Raw genomic sequence first — 16545 nt, 5'->3', positions numbered from 1 at the left:
TTCTTAGTCGCTAAAAATTCTCTGAAAAAATTTGGCAGAAGAATTAGAAGCAAAATGTCAGTGGTGTCCCTTGTCCGCACTTAAGAAATCAGAACTTTACCTAATAATAAAAATTTTGATTCTCACATTTTTAGTACCAGAAAAATTATTTTGTACAGCTAAGAGTCTATATTTTTATATAGTAATTGTGCTAGCAGAATAATTTTGATCCAGTGCTAGAAAAAAAATCAAAATCGCCTGTCCGTAAGTTTCATATTTTTAAGTAATTATCGCAAATTTTGAATATTATGCCTGATATTTAAATAACCTAGTGCAGATAATTGCCTTATTAAGCGTTAATAGTATTGGTGATATGTATAGCTTCTTAAAGAAAAAACATTACAACATTCTATCGCATCTATAACTTGTACGGTTGGTGGCAGAAAGCAAGTATCGCTTTGTCGAGTACACCATGTCAGTGGTGTCCCCATAAAAAAATTGTTCATAATATTAATATTTTTTAAATATTATTGTATCTCATTTTCAGTTATTACACGTACTTTAAAAACCGCACCGACTTTAACTTAAAAATAAAGTATTTCTTTTTCGAAATTGAGAAATGAAGCAAAATGTCAGTGGTGTCCCTTGTCAGTGGTGTCCCCTCAAAATTCTGTTTCTTGCAGCTTATTATTTTATTTTTAATAAATTTGCGTTAAATTTACTCTTTATATGCAGTTAATGAAGATTTGATACTGGATTGTAATTTATAAGCTGATTTTATTCTCACACTATTAAAAAAAAATTATCAGTGAAATCTTTCAAAAATGTCAGTGGTGTCCCTCAATGTTCATATGTCTTTTTGGTCTTCAAAAGCATATTAATTTATGGCAGAACTCATTACAAATATTTTTTAAGTCATGTTGAAACATTCATTATTGTAATTTGAAATATTTTAACTTTTTAAAGTTGTAAGAATTTATTTGAGAAAAGAATAAACGAAAACAGAAAATTTCTTATCATTTCTGCCTATCATTTTTCACCTGGTGAAAATTAAAATTTGCTTCCACCTGCTCGACCACTATTATTTTTGTCCATCATATATTCTAGTCAACCAAAATAGAGTATCGTTAAGTTCAAAATCCATTTACACTTTTTTAAGTATATTGTATGCAACCAAAAATTGTAGTGCAAGTTACTGCAAACTATATGAAACATGACTTATATAATTTACAATTAAATCGAAAGCTAAATTAAATCAAATTATGTTATTACCTTCTCTATAAATGCCATTCCCAATTTTTGAAATCCAAAAATTGAAAAAATTATTGGCAATTGTGTTAATCGTTGGCGTAAGTCATCCATCTAATAAATTGAAACAATTATTAGCATTAATGACTAGGACATTAAAATATTAATTTAAATTATTATAATTAAATAAATATATATAATGCTTCTATTTATTCAGCATCAGTGCCAGAAAATTATTTTTACTTCTAATGTTTTGGTGTAGTCACTTCTTAGTTATTTGCAATATCATAATTAAGATGCTAAATACCAATTATGTAATTTACTTTTGCTTTGATTCCGAACATTTTTATTACCTCTATTACAAGTGATTTGTTTATTTTGTAATTTGCTAATTTAGACAGAGTTTTTATTATCTCATCGCTCTAAAATAAATTTTTTTTTAAATTTATCAATAAACTTGTAAATTTTTTTTTTGTAGAATAAATTATTTAAAATTTAACATTATATATTTACCTGCTTCTCGATTTGACAACATGGCGCGACAATGAGAAAAAATCTTAAAGCGCTTTTAATAAATTTTAGTAAACATGCATACTCTCTAAATCTGAATATGTGAAAATTCACATATTATTTGTACTCGTCTTCTCGATCAATAAGTGCATATACACTTATAATAAGTGAAATTTCACTCAGAATAAGTGACACATATTCAGATTTAGAGAGTATAATAAATAAAACATTCCATAATAATATGCCGACATTGCGATGCTAACTGATCATGTAAGATTGATCCATTTGAATTTTTCTCAAACTTTTCTATCAGCAAGTTGTTTAAGAATTTGATTTTAATAGCAATGAATCTGTTACATAAAATAAAAAAATTATTTAATTCTTAAATAACATGTTTCTAAAAAACTTGTAAATTATTTTCAGTTGCTTTGTGATTTTAAAATACCATAAATATACGTACTTGATATTTGAGTGTATATTCAAATCTATAACTGTTGGAAAGTAGAACACCGAAAAATGTATTCCAAACAATTACCATTGTTTATATATACAAATTTCTGTCATGAAGCCTAAACATAAAAAGGCAAATATCCATCCTAGCAGACTTTTAAAAGTTGTACTATAATTTTCCTTGGAGCCAAAATTTCTAGTCGCATCATTCAGTTCCATCATACTTTTATAAAGATCGTTCAACTTCTATTAATTTGAAAGGCACAAATTACAATTCTTGTAGGAACTTTTAACATATGCTTGAATTTCGTCTTAAAATTATTATCACGTACCTTAAAATTAAACCAACCGTTTATGTGAGCAGCAAATATTACTATTGTGTCAATGACAGATACTCCTTCGAAAACATATGCAAATGAGCTTATCGAGAGATCATCAGACTGTAATCCGTGAAAAACGTCACAAATCATCAAACAAAGAATACCTGTAATAAGAATAAAATTAATAATAAAAATTAATAATAATAATTATACAATCAAATAATTACAAAATCAATAAAGAATGAACATAAGTTGTTTTTTGTTAGTCATTAATAAATTATTATTATTTAGTGGAGCCATTTGCAGATAATTTTGCAGAACATACCTAAAAATATTATCACCGGAATGGAACGGAATTTATTATATTTCGTACCGCCTAAGGGGTATCCACTGAAGCCAAAGATTGACAGCCAGTTTATGAAAATCAGAGGATAAATACTTTCACGAATGTTATTCGGAACCCACTTTACAAGTTTCAATAATCTCTCCATTGCTTTTCTTTTTTGTTCGAGTATAACAGTGACAATGTAGTAAATAATTATGAAAGCTCACTTACTATCTTTAGAATATATTTTGCAAATTATACGCTTGCGTTCTCTTCATGCTACACATATAATTGCAGCAATTATATGGCAACAACTGAATTATTTAGATTGATTTCTATCAACATTTGCACGTTTATTGCGAATCCTCTCTGTCAACTTCTTTTTAAAATCAGCCAGATCTATGACTTTCTGATATCTGATATATTCTGATATCTGATATATTCTGATATCTGATATATTCTGATATGTTATTTATAGAAAAAATAGAATTTTTTCTCTTATAAGGAACTCAACTTCTCTTAAAATCAACATCGCTTTTTACCCAAATAAACTATTTAGTTATAGAGCTGACGATTATCAATTTCTGATAAGTATTTTAAACACTTTGTTGTATGAAACAAATGTTTCATTGAAATGAGGAAATTTTTTTTAAATAATTGAATTTTCAAGAAGATTTTTTTAATTTATAATCATAATAATTGGTATTTTGTTGAGATATTTTTGTAAACTTTGAACATAATTGAATTTTTTATCAATCATTTGTAACTTTTTTAAAATTCAAATTTTGTAGTGTTTTTAACTAAAATTCATTTATAAATTAATTATTTTTATAATAGCAATTCATGGGAATAATCTTCAGTAAAAGGATTTAGGTGACTTAAGAAAGGTGATATTTTGGAACTTGATTGGTACGTTGGTTGATTACTATATGTCAACAGAGTAATGTCTAAGTGCTTACATTTCCAGGCAATTTTTAATACTCGTTTAATAAACTCATGACTTGAATTTGCAGAATTTAGAATCAACATTGGACTTTTTAATATTTCGCAAATAGTATATAGTGCTCGAATAGATTTAGAATTTTTTAATAGATCATTATCAATGATGATTTTTGATACCGAGGTGACTAAGAGTTGATTATTTCCATAAGTGTTGATATTGGGATTAACATTCTAGGTACTTGTCCCTTGACATAATTGCTTTTTACTTCAGGGTTTGTAATCATTAAGGATGGAAAATGGGAATTAATTTTTTTCACTAGAGAATATATAATAGAATCTTTATGGTAAGGTTCATCGTCAAGATCGAATACAACTTGATGCACTTTTGCTTCTTCGTTTAAATACTTTATCAATCCATCGAAATTACCGCTTGTAGATGAGATGTTTAGTATTACTCTTGATAAAATAAAGGTAACAAAGATGCTAATAATTTTCATCCTTTACAACAGATATTATTATAGTTCAAATGTCAGACACATACTGTTAATAATTTTTCAGTCAGAGGAGTAAATTCTATTAAAACTTAATATGAAAAAAATGTAAGCGAAATAAATTTTAAATAAATATTATCTATTAAAATCAGAAGTAATGAAAATATTACATTATTAGAAGTAATGAAAAGCAAATATTAGAATATAATTCTTCAAAATTGGTTAAAGGAATAATCCTTTTCTTTTTCACTAAAGGAATAACAATAATAATTTCTTTTATTTACAGAATAAGTGTAGGAAAGAATTCTATTCTAAATTTATATCGAATTCTTTTGTATTTGTATACTACATATTATATTTGTGAAACTCCGTCTTTAGTTATTCAGACAATACAATTTTATATTTAAGGTTCTTGTTTTTTTCTGGTGACTATAATGAGAATTTTTACTTATTCATAAAAAATCAATCAAATTAGAAAATCGTTTTAACTATGTATTTCGGATGCGGTATTTTATTTACAAAAAAATAATACAGTAATCAGAGGATGTACACATCTTTTCTGTTTAAAAAATCTTTTATTTCAATATTAATGTACAGCTTAAAAGATAATTGTACTGTTTAATTAATCATGTCACAGATATAAAAAAGTAATTATATAAAAATATTTAATGTTACGATTCCAAAAAAAGTCGATGATTTTTCCTCACGTTGCGATCGATGATAGCAAAGTAAAATATGAAAACGATGCCTGAAGTACCTGAGAAAAATATATCTTTAATTAGTATTTTATATATTTTTTAAAAATCGTCATTCAATTATTTTAGGCTTGCCACGTAATCTGGGAACCTGGAAAACCTGGAAAAATCAGGAAATTTTCATAGGAATTCTGGAAAATTATTGTTTTCTAAAGTTATTGTGCTTATTCTTGAAATCTAATTTTTCTTAAATATTTCAAAAAGGTTTAAATTTGAATCTTTTGAAGAACTTTAATTCCTATGGAAAAATAATAATTAAATATTTATTTAAAAAAGATAAATATAATAATGCTTAATGCGGAATACAGTATTTTATATGAAAGTACCATGTATTTGTAAAAATTTATTGAAATTATTTAATTTTGTAAAATATAAATGTAGTTTTAAAAACCTGGAAAAAATTAGTTTTTTAATCTGGAAAAATCAGGTAATTTGAAATGAGAAAAAGTGTGGCAACCCTGTATTATTAAGAATGGAATAATAGGAAAAAAAATAACCGAAAAATTAAAAATAATAAAGTTTCATTTTTATAATAATCTTACTGAACAAACACTCCTCAATGATAAATTTAACATTTTTCCAGCAGTTAATTTACATGGAATTCGACTTCTCATCATAATTAGTAATAAAAGTTTTCTTAATTTCGCCGGCATTTGATACCAATAACTATCGTAACTGCAAATTAATGAAATAATTATTAATTTAATAATTTCACATTAAAAGAATTATATAAATTATTTTTATAAATATTTAAGGAGGAAACCACATTAATTTTTTCATTTTGTATGTACATTGAAATTATTTTATCCCTTTCAAGAAAATTCCTCAAAAATACTTAGGAAATTAGCCCCTAATGTGGTTCCGTCATTCTTAAAATGTGAAAATTTTTATTTATTTGAAAAAAAAGTCAATCTTAAAATTTAAAGACAAAATACGACGTAATTTATGCTGGAAAATATTACAGATTATCTGCAAGATTAGCACTGGAATCCATTAATCTTTGTGCAGGAAAACTGTTTAGAAAGAGATGAGCAATTGAAGCTGCAGTGAATGCTCCAAATCTCATAGCAATATCAAATTTATTCATATTTTCAACAAACTGAAATTCAAAATTCAAATAATAAATTATAAAGTAGAAAATTAATTTTCCCTTGAAAATAAAAGAAACAAATTTTACTTTAATGTAATAATATTCACAAAAAAAGAAGTTTCAAGAAAAGTATTTCACCTGAATTAATGAAGTAGAAATTAATATCGCATTTAGTCCGACTACGAAAAAAAAGCAAGGACTGAATAGGGATTCGATGATACTGCACAATCTAAAATTAGTATTCTAATTTTAATAACAATCATGTGGTTAAATATAATTAAATATATTTTTAAAAAATTAAGAACTTTTTGAATTATTATTTGAAAACTGATTTAATACTCATATCGCAAACTTATAGAAAAATGGATTTAAATTTAGGAAATGAAAGCAAAATATTATAATATATAGTTTAAAGATTAAAAACAATTCGACTATTTTCTCTGACTAATTACATTTTTCTTTGAAAATGAAGATTTTTAATAATACGAACTCAATCGCTCGATTATGTTGTTCAATGCAAAAAATCACAGCTTTTATGTTGTAACTTTCACTTTGGTTGCTATTAATTTTTTTCAATTGTACACTAAAAGAGAAAAGATTTTTATTTTATTTATTTTATCTCTAGGAAAATTTTTCTATTATCATAAAAATTTGACAGAAATTTATTTTAAAATAAATTTTTATAATAACGTATAGTTTGTTATAGTATATAGTTTTTTTTGAAATAAAATTTACCCAATTATTTGAAATAATGCACAGGCATGTTCGGTAAAAACTGCCAAAATTGATTCAGAACCAATGAGAATGCACATTTCCAAAATGGCATTAAATGAAATATGTAACATAACCCAATTAAAATAGTCATCGGAATAATCGGCAAAATAATACATTTGATATGGCAATTTTTTTGTACGCGTTTCATTTAAAGGTAAAACAATGTCGAGAAATTGTGGCACCACTGACATTAGTAAATAAGTTACTAATGTTCCTATTAAGCAAACTGTAATTTTTTATTATAAGAAAATTTATTAGTTTATACTTTTTATATAATTATTATTTTGTTATTATTATCATCAGGATTTTTATTTTAAATTCAAATAATACTTACTTGTATAAAAAATTGTATAAATTCTTCCACAATTGGCGAAATTAAAAATAATCATCTGTTCGCTTTCTGATGACCAAAATTCCCAATCGCGTTTAATTTCGTTCAATAGTCGACTTAACTGTCATAAAAGATATTAAAGGTTTATAATTTTTTATTATAATGATAAAAGGGTTGCCATAGATCAAGAAAGTCGCAGGGAATTTAGGGAAAAGTCAGGGATTTTTAATCAATTATTATTTATTAATTTTTTTATACATTTAATCGCAATAATTCAATTATTTTTATAAATAATAAAATTATTTTTAGGAATTCAATTATTTTTAATAGAATTTTAATTGATTCCCTCAAAAAATGCATTAATTCTTTGAAATTTTATTAAAATTCGTCGAAAGACTTCAATTTTAAAAAGCATTTCAATATTATTTAATAAATTATTTATTTTTATATTAAAATAATTGAATTCTCGTAGAACTTTCTAATAAAAATTGATTTAAAAATCAATTTTAGTTAAATTTTTAGACAATAAATAATTGAATAGGCATTAAAAGCATTAAAGGATGAATTTTTCAGAAATATTTGACTTTTGGAAAAGTTACAAATTCTTGTCAAAATTTCAATTATCTTTATAATTTTATAAAGATAATTTATAAATAATAAAATTTTCGCAGAAATTTAATAATGTTTTAAAATTAGAAAAAAATATTCGTCAAAATTTAAATTATCTTTATTATAATTAATAAAATATTTCGCAGAAATTTATTTATTTTTAAAAATTGTAATAAAACTCTTTAAAAAATTCAATTATCTTTATAAATAATAAAACTATTCCCAAAAATTCAATTTTATTCAGAAATTTAAAAAAAATTCTCGTCAAAATTTCAATTATCTTTATGAATAATAAAATTTTTCGCAGAAATTAAATTTTTTCAAAAATTTTAATTAGGTTCTTGTCAAAATTTCAATTTCATACAAAAAGTTTTCTTAATTCAATGATTTTCAATATTTTCTATTTTAATACAATTTTCCAAAAGAATTCAATTATTTAAAAAAAAATTTAGTTAAAATTCTACGCAAATATTTAAGTATTTTCATAAATAATAAAAATTTCACTGGAATACAGTTGTTTACAAAGAATAACATTTTTTTACAGAGGTTCATTTATTGTCATAAATAACAAAATTCTTTTTATGATTTCAATTATTTTCATAATCAATAAAATTCATCGTAGAATTTCAATTATTTTTAATCCAATTTTAATGTGAATTCCTCGAAAAGTGTAATAGAATACTATTATAATTGTAATATAATAATTATTATTCTTAAAAATTTTATTAAAATTCGTCGAAAGAATTCAATTATTTAAAAATTTGTTGATACAATTTTTTATGAGAGTTGAATTTTAAGAAACATTCAAAATTATTCAATAAATTATTTATTTTTGCATATATATATATATATAATAATTGAATTCTCATAGAATTTTCTCATGAAAATTGAGTTAAAAATGGATTACAGTTAAAATTTTAGATAATATTTGAATGTTGAAAGCATTAGGATAGTGTGAATTTTTAGAAATAATTGAATTTTCAAAAAACCAATTTAAAATTTTGGAAAATTTGAATTTTTCATATTTTTATCTAACAATTCAGTAGAATTAATTTTTATGAAAAAGTTTAATTGAATTTTTTTAAATTTTTTATTTTCTAATGTATATTTAATTGAATAATTTCCGAATTATAGTAATTTTTGATAAAATTGAATAATTGTAAACAAACGAATTATTGAAAATTCTGAAAGAAAACTTTGTCGAAAAATTCTTAAAAATAATAATTGTTTCTAAGAAGAATCTGAATATTCTTTTGTGGTCAGGGTAAAAGACAAAATTTTGTCTGGAAATCAGGGGAAAATAAAATTAAATTTTTATGGCAACCCTGGAATAAAAATAGACAATTTTTCTCATAATGAAAAGTGAACCTTTTTTTGTTTTGTTATATAAATAATGCAATACACCAAACAACCGATTTCGGTAAAAATCGACGGCAATGTTTCCATCATTTTATTCCAATCACCCCAAACTTTGAAGAAACCAGCTCCCTGTTCATCAGAAAATTTCTTTTTCAATTTAATTCAAGAAAATTTTTTAAAAATTTTTTAAGTGTTTATTTAATTAAATAGGCTAAGTAATTTATTTTTAGTTTTCGACTACACAGAAAGTAATAATAATTTCCTTCGATAGGTATCCATTTTAATCCAATTATTTCGCTTAGCAAATTTTCCACTGCCCTCACTAAAAAATAGATATAATACAAAAGAATAAAATAAATTCTCAATTAATCATACCGTGGTAACTAAACAAATTGTCATTGCAACAAAAATGAAACATTGTATAAGTGAATTCCTCCTTGGACTGTGAAATGGCCATTGACCAATGCAAGATAAGAAAAATTTATTAATAAAAAAATAACGACTATCAAAAAAATCAGACATTTCTCCTGTGAATGCCATTTAAAGACTGCGATGGATTTCTACATATATATTGAGGGAAATGAAACTTCGCCGTCGATATATTGCGAGAAATTACAAATCATTTATTCATGTCAAATTGTCAACCCTTTAAGAAAAAGATTTCTATGAAAAATAATTTCATCCTATGGCTATTTTTCCATTCCAAGAGTATAATAAATTTTAAATGAATATTAAATGGAACAAAAAATTGTCAGCAACTGGTCTATAGGTAATTTTCTTTTGAATGTTTGACTTATTTATTATTACCAAAATTATTTCTATAGAACTCGTGATTCTTAAGCTTCTAACAATAAAGTATATTTTCCCCCAAGTTGTGAATAGTCATCATTCTATCTCCAAACAGATAGTGAGATAAATTTTTTAAAAACTAGCAATTGAATCTAAAATAATTATATAGCCAGGAATAAAAATATTAATTTTTAGTCATCATTCTTGTTATCAAATTGTATAAGAGATGATAACTTAATAATATATTTTAATAATATATTTAAATAATAATATATCATCAAGAAGGAGATGATTACATTTAAACAAATTTTTCTTTATTTATCAACCTCTTTACATATTATACTTTAACAAATGTTTCTTTTAATCCATTTTGTCATGTGTAATATTAGGTTTGGGTAATTTTATTTCAATAATTACTTATTTCACTTAATCTTCTCTTTGCATCATTTAAACTCATTACTGTAAGTAAAAATTTAATGATCGATATATATATATATATATCACGATTATTATAAATAGTTTATGAACTATGAAAATTTTCTAAAAGATTAATAAACAAAATTTTTAAACAATTTTCAGATGATTTTCACTAAATCTTAAAATGAGTGCATTTTAATATAATTATTATTTCTTATCAAAAAAATTTTTACGAACGTTCCAAGTAACAAAATTTTGAAAAAAAAGATTTGATTATACAAAATTTGATTTGTTACAAATTATTTTTAAATGTATTTATTATTATTATTATTATTATTATTTATTATTTATTATTTATTTTATTTTTTTTATTTCAGAAATGTATTTCATGATATTTTTAGAATATTTTACCGTAATATCTACAAGAAAGTTTATGTGTTCTATAGGATGATATAATAGTTATATTTCAAAAATATTATACCTTTTACATCTTTGCCATTGTGCACATCACTGTACACAGGATCATAAGGTTCATCAGCTGTATTAAAAGCTGTGATTTTCAGTTTATAAGACATTTTTGGACCCATTTTGTCATCAAATTTGCCTTTAGGATGTAAATTTGATATAATTATATGTTTACTTGTTAAGCCATCATCTATATTCAAAAGCTCGATTTTGTACTTATTAATATCGGAATTATCCACTTTTTTTAATTTAATCTCACATTTATCATCCTCAAACGTAATATCTAAATTTTCTATAATCGGCAGTTGATTTTTTGTTACTGAAAATTATCGAAAAGAACTCGTATTTAACAATAGATTCATGGTTGCCACAGGTCAGGGAAAAATGTTTTAATTTGGAAATATTTTATAAAATTTCAATTTTGAATGAATTTAATTTGAAATTTTAAAGAACTCAGATTTTTGAAATATTTTAATAATAATTCAAAGTCTTCAGAAATTAGTTGATTTTTTAAAATATATATTTAATTAATTATTAAAAATAATGAATTTATAGAAGAATTTTAGTTAAAAACAGTACAAAAAGAATTGAATTTAGTAAAAGTTTTAAACTATATTTCAGAAATTCAATTATGTTCAAAAATTTAAAAAAATTCTTAACAAAATTTCAATATTACCCTAGCTTAAAAATAATAAAACTTTTCTCAGAAATTCAATTATGTTCAAAATTTTTTAAAAATTCTAGTCAAAATTACAATTATTTTTATAAATAATAAAATTCTTCGCAGAAATTCATTTATTTTCAAAAATTTTAATAAAATTCTTGACAAAATTCAATTATCTTTATAAATATAATAAAATTATACGCAGAAATTCATTTATGTTCAAAAATTTAACAGAAATTCAATTATTATTTTCAAAAATTTTCCTCAATTTATAATGACTTTCAATATTTACTATTTTAATAAAATTTTTCAAAAGAATTCAATTATTTAAAAAAATGTAATAAAATTCTACGCAAACATTGAATTATTTTCATAAATAATAAAAAAATTCACGGGAATTCAATTATTTACAAATTTTTTGATAAATTTCTTCACAACAATTCAATTATTTTCATATAAATAATACTTTTTTTTTACAAGGATTCAATTATTTTCGTATAAGTAATAAAATTCTATTTAATAATTCAATTATTTTTAGTACAATATTAATTGAATTCCTTTGAAAAATGCATTTATTCTTAAAATTTTTATTAAAATTCGTTAAAAGAATTTAATTTCAAGAAACATTTCAGTTATTGAATAAATTTTTTATTTTTATATTTAAATAATTGAATTCTCGTAGAATTCTTTCAATAAAAATTTATTTAAAAAAAAATTTTAGTCAAATTTTTGGATAATAAATAATTGAATATTAAAAGCATTATAGCATGAATTTTTAAAAATAATTAAATTTTGAAAAGGTTTTAATTTAAAATTTTGGAAAATTTGAATTTTTTATATTTTTATCTAACAATTATGTAGAATTAATTTTTTCAAAAAGTTTAATTGAATTTTCTCTAAAAACATTAGAAATAATTGAATTTTGAGGAAAAATTCAATTATTTTCAAAACTAATAAAATTTTTGGCAAACATGTTCAACAATATAAATAAATTCTTTTCGAAAATTCAATTATCTTTATAAATAACAATTAACAAAATTCTCCTCCAAACTTTAATTATTTTTGAAAATTTTAATAAAATTTTTAGAAAAAGTTCAATTATTTTCAAAAATAACAAAATTCATTTTATGATTTAAATTATTTTCATAAACAATAAAACTAATTGCAGATTTTCAATTATTTTTAATACAATGCAGTGTTAATCGAATTCCTCGAAAAATGTAATTATTCTTGAAAATTTTATTTATATTCGCAAAAAAATTCAAGAATTTAAACATTTTTTGATATAATTCTTTATTAAAATTCAATTTAAACATTTACCATTATGCGACGTCACACTTTTAAAACACATGCTTTGCACAAACTGTGACGTCATTATATGGTTCATATTCCCTTAAGAAACATTCAATTAATCAATAAATTATTTATTTTTTGTATTTAAATAATTTGAATTCTAGTATAATTTTTTTAAAAAAAATTGATTTAAAAATGAATTTTAGTTAAAAATTTTAGAAAATAATAATTTAATTGAAATGATAAAAATAATTTTGAAGGAGTTACAGTAACAATATTCTTATAATATTAAATAATGATTTTACCACTCGATCATCTTTAATTATAAGTTATTGAATTTTAAAAAGGTTTAAAATTTTTTGAAAATGTTAATATTATCATCAATAATAGAGTTATTTATAAATTTAATAAGGAGAGAAAATAAATCTATCTACCTTTCTCTGGTTTAACATCAATTATATCGGAAGTGTATATAACAGCACATTCATCAACATCATCACAAGTAGCAATTTGAATTTCGTATTTATTTCCTCGATCCAATTCAATTGTAAAGTTATTTGTAGCTTGTTTTAAATATTCGGTCCTATATATGTTTTTGCTAGGTGAGTTAATAATATTGATTTTGTATTTTACATTGGAGTTCTCAGGAATTTTTGTTTCAAAGTTAATTGTACAATGATTGTCTAGAAGAGTAATATTAAACCGATCTTTCTCACTTTCAGATGATCCACCTAAAAATAAAAAAAAGTAAACTTAGTTGTTAAGGAATTATTTTTGCGTTATTAAAAAAGAAAGAAAAAACTTTCCTTTTAAATATGATGCCAATCCTATTCCCCACACCAGAAGTGCTACAATTCCCCTGAAAAATTATACTTAATTTAAAATATGAAAAACGATTTTCAAAAAATGTAAATAATAATTAAAATTCCTTGAAAAAATGAAACGTTCCATTAATATATCAAAAAACATGGTACTGTAGGTGTATTTGATAGTTGATAACGAATGTAAGTCGGATTTGAAAAGTTCACAATGGCGGATCCAATATGGCGGACATAGAAATTTCAAATTTCCTATATTTCAATATAAAACGTGATATTTAGGAGTTTTATTTTTTATATATTATACTCATTATGTAAAATTTATTTATAATATTTATATATATTTATTTATTTCTGAAAACTGTAAATTCAATATCCGCAAAATTTTAAAACACTTTTGCATAACCTTGACTGTTGTTCGACAATCGTGAAGTTTATAAATGACGATAAATAAAAATTCAAGTAATAATTTATTATCTTTAGTATTAAAAAATGTATTATTTAAAGTTTAAAAAAATGTCAAGTTTCTAATGCCACGTAGGTAAATTTTTGCCAATATTTTTAGCAATTTAGGGAGCTGTAAAAAATTTATTAAAGGTGTTATTTTAAAAAAATCGAATATTTTTTTAGCATTTTCTTAAATTTACATCTATTGAAATGCATAACTAACTATTTATTATTGTTTAAAAGAATATTATACATAGGGGAGACTGGGGCGAAAAGTTAAACTGACAAAACCGTTAAAATTCATTATCTTTCGAACAAAAATAGTTAGAGCATTGCAATTTTAATTATAGAAGGGTGTTATCATCCTAAATAAATGTCCGGAGTTGTGTGCAATTCTGTTTATTTTTGTGGTGTCGATATTGAAAGTTTTTTTTCAACCTACTTTTGAAAATTTTTTCGAAAAAGAAAATATCAACTTTTAAGTATATTTTTTGAATTTATTCTCATCGCGATTTTTTTAGATCCTTATTTGGGTCCCCTGAAGAGATACCTAAAGGTATTTGCTAAATATCTTTAGTCAGATTTTTTATATTTGTTTTTAAAGCCAAAAACGCACCCTGGGGCGAAAAGTTAAATAATGGGTGGGGCGAAAAGTTAAATGTATTTTTACATGTTGTTAAAAATTTTTTTTTTATTTTTTGTTTTTTTGGGTTTATTTGTTTAAACATTATTTATTTGACATTGGGCAAGTACTCTGTCAAAAAATAAGACCGTTTACGTGAAATAAACCAAAAATTTTTTTTTTTTTTGAAATTTCAATTTTTTAACTTTACAACTATTCTAAAGCTTTTGTCAAATAAACAAAGATCTTTTATTTACTAAATTACTTGTTTACGTATACTTTAACTTATCTACTACTTATCACCTATCAGAAAATAGTTTTAGTAGGCTAAAAATAGAATTTAACTTTTCGCCCCAGCATGGGGCGAAAAGTTAAAAAAACAAAATTTTCAAAAAAGGACAAAACATGTATTCTTAGCAAAAATATCAGGAACTTTTTTATTGAAAGTTGTAGAGGACAAGTTGCCCTACAATATTGATTTACAAATATTTGCATCTAAGCGGCATATATTGCCAAAAAAAAATCATTTATGCAAAATTTAACTTTTCGCCCCAGTCTCCCCTATATATTTAATATTACATGAAAAAAAATACTTACAAACACTGTTTGAAGCTAACCATTTTCTAACTTCGAAGGAAGACGAGAGAAGGAAAATAAGAATTTTATTTATTAAACTTTTTCAAAAACTGGAATGTCACTTTCTATAGAAGAGTCAAATATGGCGTTCTGAAGAAACTATTCTGTAATTCTATATTGAACTTTGAAATTTTGAAATGCAGTTAAAATTTTAAATAGCAGTGAATTTTATTTGTAGTCAACCAATAGGAAATTTGCAACGCATTGATAAAAAAATTTATTATTCTGCAGGCAAAGCGCAAAGTTGACAAAAAAATAAAAGCAATGATAAATAATAAATTGTAAAATATAATAAATGAAAAATTTACAAAAAAATATAGCGGTTTCTGTAAAGTATAGTTGAAAATAAAAAAACAATGCATAATAAATGCCCATGTCGAAAAATTCCATGGAAGTACCCCTTAGAAATTCCATGCAATAAATTCTGTTTTAAATAAATATTTAATCATTATTATTATTCCATAGGAATTAAGATTTTCAAAAAATTTAAAATTCAAACCTTTATCAAATTCAACAACTTATAAGAATATTATTATAAAACATGAAGATATCAATATAATCACTCGGAGTCTTCGACTCGGTGTTATTGATATCTTCCCAGATAGCACGCAAGCTTGCTGCAAACTTGCAGCAAACTTGCACTGCAAGTTTTGCAAGATTGCAGTGCAAGCTTTCTGCAAGTTTGCAGCAAGCTTGAAATGTCTGAACTGCTGCAAACTTGTACTGCAAGCTTGCAGCAAGTTTGCACAGCAAGTTTGTAGAAAGCTTTCAGCAAACTTGCTGCAAGCTTGATGCAAAGTTGCAAAATTTTTTTGTATGCATAAAAAATTATGTTTTTTTACCCTTTTTTGCAAATATTTTTAATTTTATTGAATTTAAAAAAGGTACAAAAAGTAGAATTTTTTATGAATATATAAAAAAAATTTGCAACTTTGCAGCAAGATTGCAGCAAGTTTGCTGTGCAAACTTTCCACAAACTTGCTGTGCAAACTTGCTGCAAGCTTGCAGTGCAAGTTTGCAGCAGTCCAGACATTTCAAGCTTGCTGCAAACTTGCAGAAAGCTTGCACTGCAATCTTGCAAAACTTGCAAATTATTTACAAAAATTTTAATGAAATCCTCCCCAAGAATTCAATTATTTTTATAAAATAAAATTTTTCACATGAATTGAATTATTTAAAAAAAAAGGAATAAAATTCGTTCTAAGAATTCG

At 23.4% G+C, this 16545-nt stretch overlaps 2 protein-coding genes and 1 long non-coding RNA gene across 5 annotated transcripts; all 3 read right to left on the bottom strand.

The window, feature by feature from the left end:
• Window positions 1-957: 957 nt before the first annotated feature.
• On the bottom strand, window positions 958-3194 carry LOC122498446. 3 transcript variants are annotated; one of them, XR_006301230.1, is made up of 6 exons: window positions 3064-3194; window positions 2520-2671; window positions 2198-2433; window positions 1741-2087; window positions 1252-1341; window positions 958-1181 (listed from the first exon to the last, which is right to left on the bottom strand). It is a non-coding gene; the product is annotated as an uncharacterized LOC122498446 (long non-coding RNA). The 3 variants fall into 3 exon arrangements; XR_006301228.1 differs by having other exon boundaries at window positions 2833-3185; XR_006301229.1 differs by lacking the exon at window positions 1741-2087 and having other exon boundaries at window positions 2833-3185.
• A 2295-nt stretch (window positions 3195-5489) lies between these two features.
• On the bottom strand, window positions 5490-7347 carry LOC122498429 (putative odorant receptor 85d). Its single transcript, XM_043606147.1, has 6 exons — window positions 7219-7347; window positions 6846-7110; window positions 6601-6693; window positions 6249-6339; window positions 5983-6119; window positions 5490-5695 (listed from the first exon to the last, which is right to left on the bottom strand). The coding sequence occupies exons 1-6, from the start codon at window positions 7271-7273 to the stop codon at window positions 5548-5550; spliced, it is 789 nt and encodes a 262-aa protein (XP_043462082.1). The 5' UTR covers window positions 7274-7347; the 3' UTR covers window positions 5490-5547.
• A 2917-nt stretch (window positions 7348-10264) lies between these two features.
• Window positions 10265-15452, bottom strand: LOC122498428. The gene is made up of 5 exons (XM_043606146.1): window positions 15296-15452; window positions 13618-13670; window positions 13246-13542; window positions 10871-11173; window positions 10265-10431 (listed from the first exon to the last, which is right to left on the bottom strand). The coding sequence occupies exons 1-5, from the start codon at window positions 15316-15318 to the stop codon at window positions 10379-10381; spliced, it is 729 nt and encodes a 242-aa protein (XP_043462081.1). The 5' UTR covers window positions 15319-15452; the 3' UTR covers window positions 10265-10378.
• Window positions 15453-16545: the final 1093 nt, after the last annotated feature.

Source organism: Leptopilina heterotoma, unplaced genomic scaffold, assembly GCF_015476425.1.
Source record: "Leptopilina heterotoma isolate Lh14 unplaced genomic scaffold, ASM1547642v1 Lhet_15, whole genome shotgun sequence".
Lineage (NCBI taxonomy): Eukaryota > Metazoa > Arthropoda > Insecta > Hymenoptera > Figitidae > Leptopilina > Leptopilina heterotoma.
The sequence above is the reverse complement of the archived record's forward strand: the minus strand, read 5'-3'. Positions and strand labels throughout refer to the sequence as shown.

Excerpts from the sequence above, each read along its gene's own strand:
- LOC122498429 (XM_043606147.1), bottom strand. The coding sequence starts at position 7,273 with ATGATTATTTTTAATTTCGCCAATTGTGGAAGAATTTATACAATTTTT. Across the intron at positions 7,111-7,218 it reads TTATACAATTTTTTATACAA|TTTGCTTAATAGGAACATTA; the intron begins GTAAGTATTATT and ends AAAAAATTACAG. Across the intron at positions 5,696-5,982 it reads GCTAATCTTGCAGATAATCT|TTACGATAGTTATTGGTATC; the intron begins GTAATATTTTCC and ends ATTAATTTGCAG.
- LOC122498428 (XM_043606146.1), bottom strand. The coding sequence starts at position 15,318 with ATGGTTAGCTTCAAACAGTGTTT. Across the intron at positions 13,671-15,295 it reads GTTAGCTTCAAACAGTGTTT|GGGAATTGTAGCACTTCTGG; the intron begins GTAAGTATTTTT and ends ATAATTTTTCAG. Across the intron at positions 10,432-10,870 it reads CAATGGCAAAGATGTAAAAG|TAATGAGTTTAAATGATGCA; the intron begins GTATAATATTTT and ends TTTTACTTACAG.